The following is a 15142-nucleotide window of genomic DNA, read 5'->3' on the forward strand; positions in this document are numbered from 1 at the left end:
GTGCGTTCATCCAGTCTTCAAGAACGTTTTCAAGTTCGGGCCATCTGCTTTCTTTTTTTACCTATGAAAGCTTTTGTCACCTTTTTGCATTGAGTCAGTTTGTCATGCTGCCATCTCCAACGTCTTACCATCGATTCAATGATGCCAAGCTTACGCGCAGCAGCTCTATTTCCTTCTTTGATAGCCAGATCGATCGCCTTCAACTTGAGAGCTGCATCATATGCATTTTTCTTCGTGTGTTTTGGAGGAGTGTGAATGAAGAGCAATTTCATTGGTCCATCGGTGTGATGAGGCTAAATGTTTTGGCGGCGTGTCAGCACCCAAAAACATCCATAAATTAGCATCATTGTTTAAGCCGCAGTGCTCAAAGCATGTGAATAAAGTAGCGGCTTATCGTCCGGAAAATACGATACTCGTCTCCTAAATAATCAAGGAACAAGCAGTTCAGGTAGCTTAAGTGCCACTGAAGCACAAAATACAATGGGGCTGGAAAGTAAAATGCACCTGAACCCCCCCCTCCCACTTATACTCCTTGTCTCTGAGTTACAGCTCCGCTGACTTGTAATGATCAGTGCAGATTTGTGTTTGGAGCGCAGTTAACACAACTGCTTCTGCTGACACAAGAATTAGACTGATTTTCCTACCCTGAAAGCTAATAAAATTGTGAGAGAGGAGAAGTGCAAGGTAGAGCAAGGATATCTCACTGAGATGAAAAAGTAATGAAGGGACTGTGGCATCCTGTGCCTAAAGCATGAGGTTTAATACTGAAGTGGAAAATCATACACTCCCTGCCCTTCTGTGTATTGATAAATTCTAGGACATAATATTGCAACCATATGGTGGTTCAGGAGGAAGTGGCCTGCAAAATCAAGCAAACGTTGACTGCATCAATGCAGCTCTGCTTGAGGGAAAGGGTTCTAGCAGCCAGCAGGTGTTGTCAGAGCTAGTGTGTCATTGTGTCACCAGAGGAAAGACTTTGGTCCCAATGGAGACAGCTTTGTTCTCAAAAAGTCCTCTTAAGTGACTTCTTGAGGTAAAATTCTGTTCTTCAGATTAGTGGTAACCCCTGGCTGCAGCACAGCTCTCGATAAGGACCACTGACACACTCATCCAACTTAGTTCCCTCTGACAGGTGTCAGAGTTTATTGGGTCATGTTATGAGCATTTTACTGGTCCTACATGCACACACACACACACACACATGCAGCAGCAGCAACAGCAATAATAATCTTGATATGATTATTATCAAAACATGGTCCTTCAAAACATGGTCCTAATAATGACAGGTGTGTCATTAGGTCATGTTAGCAGCAATTCACAGGTTCTGTAGCAGTTGATGCAATGTGTGTGTGTGAGTGTGAGTGTGTGTGTACACACCCGTGCACACGGACAAACACACACACACACACGTCAATAATAATCATTATTTTAATTGTGATGATTATAGTAACAGGATTTTAACAGTGATATATATATATTTTTTTATATACATTTTTGATAAATACAAAAAAATGCGTGCATCTGGATAAAATAAAATAGGGTAGGTAAGATAAGTAACAACAGGGTAATGCTGAATTAAATAAAACTCACCACTAAAAGCTAAAATCCTCTTTCTTTCTTGACTTTTTCTCACAATCCTGTTTTTCTTTTCTATATTTTTCTTCTTTCTTTTCTTTTTGAAGGGATTCCTATGGTAGAATGAACAGACTAAGGTCGCTGTCGCTCTGAAAGCAATTGACCTCCACCAGTAGATCCAGTTGTCCCTGTCTGTAGGAGGGTAATGGATAAAGAAAACAATGAAGTACCTGCCTGACAAAGCTTTAAAAGTCAACAGGAATATTTATCAATTGCTCGTATTTCTTGACAGATCACCATGGCAGTGTGAGACCACGGTTGGCTGTAAATAGTCTTTCAACTCCAGCAGCATTTTTGAATCAAGCCAAAACCAAAGTGATTTAAAGGAAAAAAAACATTTGGCTTAAAACGTTGCAACAGTGTTTATGGCCGAAAGAGCCTTCCGGTCACAGGGTCATGCTCAGAGACACCTCTGGCAGGGAGATCAAACCAATAAGCCTCTTGGGTATGAGAAGACCACATGCTGAGCTGTGCATTATGTTGGCTCATTCGTACTATTTATATCCCCTAATTCAGGATATTCACTATCTATTGTTCCTACAAATTATATATGATTTACAATACTGTACTGTATAAGCTGTTGAATAAAAGAACCTGAGTGGTAAAAGCCTGGCAGACTGTTAAGTACGCTTAACTTAAACCCTCCTCTGAGCTTCCCATCCAACATTAAAATGGCAGGAATATGATTAATTAATGTGCTCCACTCCCCCTTTCCACTCCACAGCTTAAGCACTCAAAACATGTGAATTATCCATTGCTTCACCCCCCGATCTCTAAATAAGTCTGCTGTGTCAGGTATGATAGCGAAAAGCATTTTGAGTCGGTTCTATCATCCTCCTCATAACAAAATAGATAAATGAATAAAAATGTCTGGAATTGTCATATCATATCGAGGCGTTTTTTTTGTTTTTTTTTTTGGTCCTCAGTCTTCCTTCCTCTCGTCACATCGTTATTCAACTTTGACGGGAACGCTGGATAGGCACTTCTCCTGCTCCCACGAGGAATAATGCTGTCCCTTGTAGCTGTCATAGCTCTCCAGCCCTCAGGCCGATGGCATCACTTTATTTTGCCTTCGCAATTTTGGAACAAACCCCTTAGTGCCTGTTTCTTTTTTTTTTTTTTTTTTGAACTCATGAAGCAAACATTTAATTAGGACCATGTATGTAATGTTGTAGCCTGAAGGCAGGGTATTTTATTGACTTCATTGTGTGTGTTGCTACTACCCCCAGGTTAAATCAATGAATTATTGATTTTGGGTTTGGTCAAGACGATTTGTCACTCTCCAGATTGGACTAACAACATGAACCTAATTTGAAAAAATACTCTGATTTTGAAAAATGTAAGATTTGGCAGGGACTAGTGCATTTTTAAATGCCATTAATCATTTCAATAGATTGTTTCTTTCTTTTCATGCAATTCAATTGGCTCATTTCATTTTTCATTGCCCTTGTATTTCTTTATCCCTATTTCTGTGTTTGTCCTTCAAGATATAATGCCTTTTTATCTGTTCTCTGCACACACTTTGCTAACGTACTACTTCTTTTTATTCAAACCAGCTGTCAAAAACAACCACAAAGGAAAAGCCATATGATAAATGAACTCATGAAGATGAACCTGAATATGTGATCGAAGAGTATTTGGCTCTTTCCTCTCCATTCTCTCACTATCTTTATTTTGAATTAAGCAAGAGCTCAAAATCAAAAAAGACCTACAAAAAAATCTCCCCGGTATCAATGCAGGTTAAAGGCACTCAGTTTGAACTTCTTCATAATGATTTCATATTGATCAGGATTGAATTTTTGCTTTTGTGAACAGACTTGTGCATGATAGAAGCTGAAAAAGTCTGGATGAAATTAAATGTACCATACCACTTTTCTCCTCCGCCAATCTTATTCCCCTTGACGTCAAGTGCTCTTTGTCATAACTCCGCAATAATGTCCATGTAAGGAAATCTGAACGATCGAGCCACCATCCCTGAATAGTGAGAGCGTCTTAAAAAGGGGCAGTGATATTTAGTGAATCACTGTGTCGTTTTAATGCTTGAGTTTGTCCTGCCACCTTACAGACCCGGTTTCCTACAAGGTAACGGTATTTTGGAAGAAATCATTAGAGCTGAGACGTGTAATGAGGAGGCGTCTGGTCCAATACGTATGGATTTATTTGTGGCATGTGACATTGTGAAACGAAAACTCAGTGGCTGTTCATCCATTAAGTCTTATTTTATTCAACTCTGTGGCCAATTACCATTACTCGAGTCATGCAGCCCAATCCTAAAGAGGCACCTGTTACTAATCCAGGCCCTTATTGTAATCGAGCATGAGATAATAACAATCTTGAATTTAATCATCCATTATTTGAAGGAAGAAAGGCATATTATACCCTACTATCAAACTATTCAGTGTTATACAGTGGTTTCCAGTGCAGATAACACCCGATGTTATGTGACCCAAATCTCACCCCTGCGTTGAATGCAAAGTCAGGCTCATTCAATCTAACCTGGAGATTATCTGCTGCTTTATCTCCTTTAGGTCCACTTCCCAGACATAGAGCGAGTGGAGTGGCTCAACAAGGTAAAGAATCCAACCATTGTCTATTGCTTCAGTTCATTTTTCACTTGTTGTGGAAACTGGATAAAATGGGAAGTCCTTTGGGCTCAGCCTTGCTCAAAGAAGCAATGAATGTTATCACCCTGCACCGCACTCTGCGGCAAATTTCTGTTTCTGCAGCGCCGTGGCACGTCGTAACCCCTTTGAATTCCCATGCCAATGACCTGATTTGAATTTCAAAGCGCCCGTCAATGCATAGTAGAATATCAAGCCACGCATACCAAGAAATCTAAATTTCATTTGCTCTGTCCGCTTGATGGGCAGCAAGATGACAGTTTTTCCTGCATAAATAAGACTACATTTTCAATATTTTAAATCCAAGGATTTACTAAAAATGAGTAATGTACCTAGGTGAGGTTGCGAGCACAGATCTAAAGAAGATAAAGCTAGATGACTGTCACATATGTAATGATTCATAGCATAACGCAAAAAATACATTAATATTATCACGATTGTTGTTCTGATTTGACGTGATGTCCCTGTTGTCCACTCGCGCATCAGATGGTGAAACAAATGTGGCCTTACATCTGCAAGTATGTGGAGAAGTTGTTCCTCGAGACAATTGAGCCGACGGTGAAGGAGTCCGCAGCTCACCTCAGCACCTTCTGCTTCAGCAAAATCGACATAGGAGACAAAGTGAGCCCCTCGTACAGTCTTTCCGCAGTGGGCGTGGGTTGCTGTGGGGGTTAGTAGACCGGCAGGTGCTGGATGTGAACATACATGCAGATCGATGACATACACGCTTGTTTCTTAAATAGTTTCCATGCTGGGTCAGCGAAGGGGTCAGCTTTGTGTTGATCATGTGGGTGTTTGGATAGTGTTAGCGGGGCGAGGTGCCGTTTGACCGGTGCAGTGCCCTGGGCGTAATGGTTCCCTGTCTTTCGATTTAGCCCGTGAGGGTCAACGGGGTCAAGGTTTATTCGGAGAACGTGGATAAGCGACAGATCATCATGGATCTACAGATCAGGTAAGTCAACAAGGCGATCATTTTGATGGAGTGATACATTGATTTTAATTTGGCATTGTATTTGAGTCACTGTGTTATGCTTTTACCAGCTTTGTAGGAAACACAGAAATTGATGTGGATATCAAGCGTTATTACTGCAAAGCTGGAATCAGGAGCATTCAGGTAAGGGTTTTCTCCTCTTGCTAGTGAAAGTCTAGTCCTTCCCCTTCGGTTTGAGTAGCTTTCATCTGTTCTGGAAGAAAAACCAACATTTTTTATCTGACAAAGGGATTCTCAATGTGTCTTAGACAAAAGGATTCTCCCTGTCAGTGGAAGTGCTGCTTTTGTATTAAAAGTCTTGTTGTGTAATGCAGATGTACGGCTTCATCATGCTCTGCATCGTATTTCGTACTAGTATCACAGATGAAATGAATGTTGGAATGTAGTGTTTGTAATGCATCACGTGTTTTGTAAGCACTAGATGTTGTTGCCCCCTGAGCAACATTTCAAAGGTCCACAGATGTTGTTGCCCCCTGAGCAACATTTCAAAGGTCCACAGTCATCGGCCATACGGCAACAACTCTTGCTCTCTGGTGATGCAACACTGCATTTTCAACACTGCAAAGGCGTTATTAATCTCAGTGGACTCTTTGACCATATAAATAATATAAGTATAACATTGTATTAGACCTGAAAATGTGAGCTTCCCATCTTCCCTAAGATGTAAATACCAACATTTGAAATTTGCGTATACTGTGTTAAGTGTCCCTGTCGTTGTCCCTCTGTAGAGGGCCGAGTGCATCCTTCTCTTTGGGGACGTTGCATGCTGCTGCTGCTGCTGCTGCTCAAATTGTGTGACTCAGACCAGCTTTCTCTTCAGCTCATTATCAACTTCCTATCGAGCCTATCGCCCGTGAGCTTGGTGAAGCCAATGCGGCGCGGGGGTGGGGTGGAGATGGAGGGTTGATGAGCTTAGTGAGCAGTCATTTAAAGGAAGACCTTAATGCAGTTCCACCAGTTCTTATTTTCTGAGTTGTGTAAAAGTCCAAAGTCACCTAATTGTGTTTTCATCAACTAATCACCAGTTCAAATGACCATTTTTTTTCCATTATCTGCAAATCTAATTATTGTGCCATTAGCTTAAGTATTCAGTCACAGTTAGACGATATTTGCATCTCGCTCCACCAAAGTGCTCAGTACTCCACATGGAATTACTTTTCTAAAGTACTACAAACAGGGTGTTCCCCCTAAATTCTCAAATCTGTGACGTTTAGTGCTGGTTTTATTCCACTGCTGTCGATCGTATGAGTACATTTCACACAGTAGGAGTGATCAATGTGGATTTGAGTGGACAGTATTTGCCAAACATTTGCATGTAGACAGAAATATCTGTATCTACACGCCAAGAATGCTATTCGATCACAAGTGGATAACGTATTTATTTATTCATTTTGAAAGTAAATTTCAGTTAATAAAATAATTACCTGACCACGGTATAAGGATCTCAATAGGCTTCTTAGGAGAATGACCACTACAGAAGAGGTTTTGTCTCATTGGTGTTTTTCATGCGTTCACAAAGAAAAAGGTCAAATGTTTTTTTTTCTTAAAGTTGTTGCCGATGCATTAGGCTGCATCGCGTTAAGTGGTGCTACATTCCGGCCGATTTACTTTTCGACACTCATAAATTCCAATTGAGCTGTCATTGTTTTGGGTTTAAGACTCAATATTCACTCCCAGGACCTCCATGCGAACAATATTTAATTCAGTTATTATCTAGGGCTTATTATGCTCTCATGGGTGATGCTGGGGCCTACCGTAGCTGTCATTGGACAAGAGGCAGGGTCGCATTGCCAGTCCGTCGCAGGGCCACGCATAGAAACAAACCATTCACTCGTACGGGCCATTTTTGGGTCTCCAGTTAACCTTCTGCATGTTTCTGGGTTATGAGAAGAAACCGGAGAATCTAAAACCCATGCAGATCCGCAAACATACAAACTCCCAAAGGGAATCCCACCAGGGTCCTTCTCACTGTGATTTAGGATTCACTGACCACGGTGCCACCATGCCGCCTCGCCATACAAACAACCTCCATGAGCATTGTTGTCGTCATATCAGTTTACTGTCCCTTTATAATTAAAATTCAATTACTTTTCAACCTAATTATAACTTGAACAAATAAGCTGTTGATAGAATTTAGATATTCTTTGTTTCCTTTTAAAGATTACAGAGGGCTTATGTGATCTAGGTGACAGATCCAAAACTCCTCCGCCTCTATAATCCCTGGAATGGTCATGATATGTCATGGAGAGGGTGGAGGCTGACATCTGCAGCTTAGAAGCCAACCTATGATTTAGTTCCCATCTCAGCTACCAGCTCTACTGAGGAAGAATCCTGAGGGCTGACGCTCGTCTAACTGTCAGCTTTGTGTTTTCACGTTTTCTTCTTCTGCTCCTCAGATCCACGGTGTGCTGAGAGTGGTGATGGAGCCGTTGTTGGGTCATATGCCACTAGTTGGAGCTTTGACTCTCTATTTTCTCAAGAAGCCAGTAAGTCTGATGAAATAACACAAATAAAAGGGGGCAAATTATATTAAGGAAATATTGTCATATCCAGAAACCTCTCAAGTCACATCCAGCCTCACAGTAATATAAATCTACTGAATTAAAGTTTCACTTAACTTGCTTTGATGATTTGATGAGATGACGCTTAGGTGTCATATCATCCTGTGGATTTTATTGTATTCAGAAATCACATTTCAATTCACTTCATCTCTCGAAACCATACTAGAAATAAAAGCCTGGCGATCTCGTTACACGTTACGGATAAACGTACTCTACATAGTTCTCTCACATCATGGTCCTTAGCAAGTGTTGCAAAGTTTAAGTCAAAAAAAGTTTGACCAATTTACATCCAACGAGAGCACTGAGGTAGAGCTATGGTGCAGTTTTTAATAGCTGCAGATGCAGCCGGCCCTACTTTGGCAGATTTCTCTGCTCCCGGGACACCTCGAGTCCCAGGGTAGAAATTGTATTGTCTACAGCCGAGAGGAGAGGGCTGTGCTTTAGTTAGTGTTTTTTTTCTGTATGGCCACGTGTACACACACTAACACACACGCCAAGGGGTCTTAGTCCAGATTTGCTTTACATGGGTAACGTAACACCTGCATGAGGAAGGCGAAGGGACATAAATTACAAAGGCGATTTCTCATGTGTGTGTGTGTGTGTCGGGGAGGATATATTGTGTACCTTGGACTTCAAATAACTCACTGCGTGTGTGTGTTTTTATTCTTTCCAGCGTGCCATTTAAGGCCTGATCACGGGGGCCAAATGAAATAGAAACATTCCCAGACCATAAGAGGTCTCGGCCAGGTTGGGCTGTGCTGTCACTCTAATCTGAGTCAGAGCAGTGTGAATAAAAATATGCATTCTGCAGCGAGAGCCCTAAAGAGCTGTTATTGATTCAAGCCATTTGCACAAACAGGCATATGCTATACATAGTGACTTATATGGCAGCTGAAGGTGATATCTGCTCTGGCAAGTCAATACGGCTTTACATTATTGACAAATATATATAATTATAAGACTAGTAAATATGTTGATTATCTGTGTCTGTGTGACTGGATGCAAAGTCCCTTGATCCATAAATGAAAATTGATATTTCAATGTCGGAAAGGCACAAAGCAGCTTAGGGTAAACCATTAAACCCAAGAAAGAATATCAATAATTTATATAAAATATTTTCATCAATATGTGATTCATAACAAAATATAATCGTATTTAAACCTTTAAAAGATAATTAAATCTAAAAATATTGTGAGGGAAACCAGGGGTTGGCGTTGCTAGTATATTCAAGTATGAATATGTTTAAATAAAGAAGATTAATTCACCCTGTTATTTTCAATTTGTACATAACACACTTTTTGAAAAGAATTTTCTCAAGATCCAGAGGTGCAGCTCCTGTGTCAATATCCTGTGACCCATCCCTGTAGGTGCACCATTTGAATTCCGTGCGTCCTTCATCTTTGTGAATCAATAACGGGCCGTTTCATTATGAATAAAAGGACCCACAAGGAAAGTATCAAGTGTAAGAAAGGGAAAGATTGAATGAAGGGTTATATGGAATATCGATTAGCAAACCCATTCCTTTGAGTCCTCTGACTCACTATCTCCCTTTAGAATGACCAGACAGTAAAAGTTATTTCACTGTCGGTTTTAGATTTACATTTACAGCTGAAAGGATATATATTGATTTTCCTTTAATACAATTATTATGTTTTAAAATGCTGCTGGCAGCCCTTTGCTGATTGTTGACTTCATTACACTTTATTACACACTGTCTTGTCGATCTGCTGTATATCCATCTGCTTTGACATTCAATAAAAAAACTAAATATCTTAATTTTCTTAACAATTTCTTTTCAATGTTTCGGGCAACGGTAATCACATTTTACTCTGGCAGAGACCCCTGAGGTCATGGCAGTGTTCGTGTTTGAGTCGTAACACACAGTTCAACAGTTTCTCTGCTGTCTACATTAGCAGCTGTTAGCATCACCATAGAAACATGTACAGGCAGCCGAAACCTCCCGGCTCATTAAACAGTTTCTCGATAATCAAGACCGTCCTCCCTCCATCATGGCTCGGTGTATGTGTATAAAAAGATCTTTTGGTTTGGTACGATTATGTATGGATGCTGAGTGCTATGTCTTATGTTTCCCGTGAAAGATGGGATGGTTCATCTCAAAGGTCCTCTCAGAGTTATCATATCGGGACAATTTTTATAAAAACATTCTTCACCGAGAGACAATTTCACCCCAAATATTTATGTTTTGACTAAAATGAAAATCTAATATCCTGTAAATTAAATGCATAATCTTATCAAGCTGAGGAAGGCAGGGAATATGTTGTTATTAGAAGCATGAATCCCCCTTATATCCCAATTAATACCAGTTAGAGTAAGTTATTTCTGACTGAGATGATGGTAGTTTCTGGAATAATAGCAGGGATGAGTCCCAACATTATTCCCTCGATGCACAGACCACCACCCACATTACTCACAGCCCTGCAGTGCTCAATGTGCCTGCTGCAGTATGTGTGCACGCTGGGAGAGAACTAGGGTGGGAAAAGCCTCATTAAGAAAAAAGAAATGAGAGCGGCTCCCTGGACTCCCAGGCAGCAACAGATCGAAGCTCGCACGCAGCGCGGATTGGGATTTTAGCTGTCAGATGAGGCCGTCCGCCCATCTCTTTGATTGTATTTCTAATGTCTTTTCTAATTTTAAATTGATTATACATTCTGTCATTCTGTCACCAGTCATTTTCCCAGAGATAGTTGGTATGGGCTCTATCTTAGATAGTGCACATTTTTCTGTAATTCATAATGCTACTTAAAATAATGAATCAGTATCTCAACTGTTAACCAGAATATTAAATACAGTCTTAGAGGAGGCTGTTGTTTTTATAAATATTTATCATTCGCTGTTTTCTGCTTTCTTTCCTCTTGGATTAATTTAAACTGACTTTGCAGCAGAACAATGAGAAGGGGTAAACGGTCGGCATTTAATGAAATGAAGATGAAAATTATGGATTAGCTTTTGAATCTATGCTAATGATGTGATCGTTTATTCAGTTTTCGTCTTATAAGATCACAGAAGTTGCCGTTTGTTTCTTAAATGGCTCTTCAGAGAAAAAAATATCCCATTACACCTTTAATTTATTTCCAGTAGCAGCGACTTGCACAGGCCTCTGCTGTCATAAATCACTGTGGTTTGTTGGCCTGGAATCAAGGAGCTGGGTGGCTAATTCAGCTCGGATGGAGTCAATTTCAAGGAATTCACATTTCCAATAACTTGGTTTTAATGCTGTCCTGTTAATACTAATCTCTCCCTCCCTCTTTTTTCTCCCTAGCTTCTTGACATAAGCTGGACAGGCCTCACCAACATTCTGGACATTCCTGGGCTAAGGTGAGTCGCCTATACTTCTCGCAATCTGGTTAGATTTCATTCACGCAGAAAATAAGCATATTAAGCGCTTTTCTTGTTGTTGAACAGGTTCCAACACGAAATGTGTTGGGCGTCAAACTCACCATCACTCTTTCCTGTTTTTCCTGGTCATATTAATTGCCTTTTCCCCCTAAGGCAGTAGCTCCATGCGGTGAATAGGGAGTAAATGAATGTCCATTACGAGACGCAAACAGCTATACCCAATTACTCTCCTGTCTTAAGTGGCACATAAGTTATTAACACCCTAAATTCAGCCGCACACGTACGCAGCGTGTGATTTTAATGGGATTACAGTCTCTTGTCATATAGCCCAGCCATGTGGACGGACGTGTTGACACAAACTAAGCCCTGTGGTTGGTCTCTCTCTTCTGGTGAGACCTCTCCGGGGGTCGAATGTGCAGCGTGTGTGTTTGTGTGTGAAAAGAGCCAGTGTACGAGAGGCCCAGATGGTGAAATCGTAGCGGCGGTGTCAGAGAGATTGATGGCATCAGCTGCCTGCTCCAGAGCTCCACCGGCGTGTTTGTCTTAAACCCTTCCAGGAGTATTATTATGCAACAAATGTCTTACTGTGTTCCACACTGTTGAAGCAGAATTACAGCCACGCCGGGCCTTTGAGGTTTTAGTGACACTGTCATTACTATGGGCAAATTTTTTTATCTAATAGACGACAAAGGTAGATAAATAGTGACAGCACCAAAGCCATGATATGTTATCTTTCCCCCGACACAAAGGCCCCGGAGAGTTAACCCCGGGGTCGGGGTTTAGCAACATAACCAGGGTCCCTGAGTGGTTTCCAAGTAATCAATTTGTCTCTCTACCATTATGTAAAAAAAAAAAAAAAAACTTTTCTTTTAACCAGACACTATTGTATCTAAAATATTTAAGCAGATGTTTTTACTTATATATCTTTAATGTTAAGAGGGAAGTGATCCAGAAACAGTCTGGCATTGTCTTGTCACAGTGGGTGTTGTACTGTAAATGTCAGCTATCTCAGTAACCCCCCTCCTCAAACCCCTTGTGTCCACTCAACACAACTCGACTTGAAATTCATTCTGCGGTGTGACATTTCACAAATGTGAGAATTTCATTCGGTCTTTCTCCTCCCCGTCTGGTTTATTTAAGCACTAACCAGGCAGGATTGGCCATATTTGACCCTTCTTCTCAGGAATATTACCTTCAATGTGATATTTTTTTTGATCCAAAAGGCACTCTTGCCTGCCAAACAATAAAGAAATGCACTTCTTACAAGGGATAAATGTCATATTGCAAATGTTGCAAGGTAGCAGTCAGTTATATTACCCAGCTTTTTGTTTGTGCAGTCTTACACACATGCAGGCATGTGGGATATTCCCTTTGTTTATGCCAGGAGAGCAGTTGAAATGCAAGCAATATACCCTGATAAGCAGGGATCTCTTCACACCCTTACACACCCTCCCCACCGTGGGAAGGCTGTCTTTCTTGTGATCTGTAACCCACCCGAGGATTGCAATGTCTCTAATCGGCTCACAGTGGAGAACCTGCAGGCTCCTGCATTTCAGAAATCCCAAGATTGATCAAATGAATGCTTCTCTTGGCTCCCTAAAAAAGACAGGCTGTGGTATTGCGCTAATTTCATTGGATTTTTTTTTCTGTAGTGAAACATTATGGACACAATAATGCTCCAGTATTATTTCACGATTTCAGTTTCAAAGGAAATATAGTTTGCAAGGCATTAGTGAAGGAACCAAAGTCATTTTCCATAGTTAGCGCTTAGGGACTTATGTTATAACCTTGACAATCAAATTACCCTTATGACAGAAATAGAAGGCAAGAATGCCTCAGCTGTAAAGAACCATCTGATCTTTTACGTGAAGGAGCAGCTAGCATTTACAAACATTGCTGACATTTGAGGGGGTTGACATTTATTCATTTGTTCATTCATTCATCGTCTATACTGCCTTGTCCTGAAGTCAGGGTCACGGGGGGCTGGAGCCCATCTCAGCTGTCAAACACGCCCAGGCATTTGAGGGATGGCGGGAAAGGCCTCTATAGGATGTGGGGATAAGATAATTAATTATTTTGTGTCTGTTTATGACATGCAAATGAGAGGGTGAATGGTTATATGCCTCTATATGTGAATGAGAGAGATACATATGTTTCTATATGAATGATAGGGTGAATAGTTGCATGTCTACATGATGCATGAACGGTTGCTATATGCTACACCTATTTGACATATGAATGAGAGAGTGAATTGCCATATGTTTCTCTATGAGGCAGAATGATGGGGTGAATGGTTGTAGGCCTACATGATGTGAATGAGAGGATGAATGGTTGGATGTCTCTATATGTGGCCCTTTTATCAGCTGGCGACCAGTCCAGGCTGAATCCCCACCTTTCACCCAGGGAAAACTGGGATAGGCTCCAAACCCCCCCATGAATAAATGCATACCTAAACCAGCGTTATTCCAATTGGACTTTCAACCAGCTTCTGTTTGTGGTTATTATAAATTTCATGATATATGTCGTAGAAATAACGCTAGTGAAATCAGAACACTGGGTCCTAGCGGACAGGAATGCTCCAAAAAATGTCTCACAAAATGCTGCATAGAGGGTTATTATATCTCATACCACCTACATATGGACTGTCTAGTAGCAGCAGGCTGTTATCTTGTTTACAGTAAGAAAAAACTGTGTGACCTTCTGTTAGAGCATGCAACCCTTTCACCAGTGATCAGTGCTTGTGTTGTTATTGTCGCTTAGCGTTTGACGCTCTAACATACAATACAAAATAGCTTTCAAGAAGTAACTCACATTCCATTTATTACATTTCATATGTGCATATTGTCACATAAGTGTTTCTGACTTCTGTAATTACACCGATGCGGGACTTTTCAGCGCTATTCAGTTTTTGTCGTTTGAATCCCACTGCAATAATCATGGTGGGAATATTAAAGACAGCCTGGTGTAATATCCTTTCTGGCTGTGTTTAATGTAATGCTTGGTCGTAAGCAAATTACCAGTGGCCGGCGACTGCAATCATTTCACATTCTATTCAGTCATTCATTTTCAAAGCACTTGTCTCGTCACCGGGGGGGACGCGGGATACATTCTGGACTGATAGCCACATAGGGACGTTTATGGACTATTCAGAGCCTTCGGTTAACCTTGAGCTGTGTGTGGAAACTGGGGAACCTATAGAGAATGCAGCGAGCAGCTAGGAGAACACGCAAACTCTAGCTGAACCTCACACCCTTTTGTTGTGCGGTTGTGCCAACCGCTGCATTGCCCTAAAGCAAAAATATGATTTACTAAAGAGAAAGTAAGAGAGAATATTTATAGCACAAGGGCACCCTCTGCGACTCCTAAATAATTCCTTCAGTATATTTATCTTCTTTGTCTCCTTCTCTGCCACCCTCCTCCATCCCTCACAGTGGCCTCTCTGACAGTCTAATCCAAGACATTATCTACAGCTATCTGGTACTGCCCAACCGCATCACGGTCCCATTGGTTGGAGATGTGGAACTGGCCCAGCTTCGCTTCCCCATGCCGAAGGTACAGGCGCGTTTCTAAACCTCTTTCCTCTGGTGTTTTGTAACGTGCAGTTTATCGGGGGCATTTAAGGTTAGAATATAAAATCTCCAGGATAGGTGCACATCTTGATGCTCCGCACGAAAATAATAATCCGTCAAGGCTTTTTTTTTCAATTGCGCCTGTATCCATGGCAACAAGACGAGACCTTTGTCATTGACTGCAGGGAAGCGTGCTTGTCGCAGCAAAAACATCTTCAGTTTATTTCTTTATTTTGACAGTTTTCATGGATTTTTATTTTTTTTCACAGATCTTTTCCCTCTTCCAGGAGAGGCGTCTCCCTCATTTATCATAAACAATTTTTCATAAGTTTTTAGCGAAACAATGAATTACGAAAAAATATGCGATGTTATCAGGCTCGTGCTGTTCTTTGTATACATGCGAAGCAC

General features: G+C 41.0%; 1 protein-coding gene and 1 long non-coding RNA gene across 5 annotated transcripts in view; one reads left to right on the forward strand and one right to left on the reverse strand.

Moving 5' to 3' along the window:
* The window catches only part of esyt2b (extended synaptotagmin-like protein 2b), a 30100-nt gene that overhangs the window by 2425 nt on the left and 12533 nt on the right, over positions 1–15142 (forward strand). For all 4 annotated transcript variants that reach the window (XM_086151058.1, XM_086151056.1, XM_086151055.1 and 1 more), the window contains exons 2-8: positions 4164–4205; positions 4743–4877; positions 5132–5208; positions 5298–5370; positions 7644–7733; positions 11089–11144; positions 14597–14717. In XM_086151058.1, the coding sequence (XP_086007184.1) occupies positions 4164–4205; positions 4743–4877; positions 5132–5208; positions 5298–5370; positions 7644–7733; positions 11089–11144; positions 14597–14717 (594 nt within the window). The remainder of the gene's footprint in view (positions 1–4163; positions 4206–4742; positions 4878–5131; positions 5209–5297; positions 5371–7643; positions 7734–11088; positions 11145–14596; positions 14718–15142) is intronic.
* On the reverse strand, positions 5304–11496 carry LOC147231871 (uncharacterized). The gene is made up of 3 exons (XR_015106503.1): positions 11267–11496; positions 7531–7739; positions 5304–5440 (listed from the first exon to the last, which is right to left on the reverse strand). It is a non-coding gene; the product is annotated as an uncharacterized LOC147231871 (long non-coding RNA).

Source organism: Fistularia commersonii, chromosome 8 (genome assembly GCF_037954325.1).
Source record: "Fistularia commersonii isolate RoL2024-O1a breed Wild chromosome 8, RoL_Fcom_v1.0, whole genome shotgun sequence".
Taxonomy (NCBI): Eukaryota; Metazoa; Chordata; class Actinopteri; order Syngnathiformes; family Fistulariidae; genus Fistularia; species Fistularia commersonii.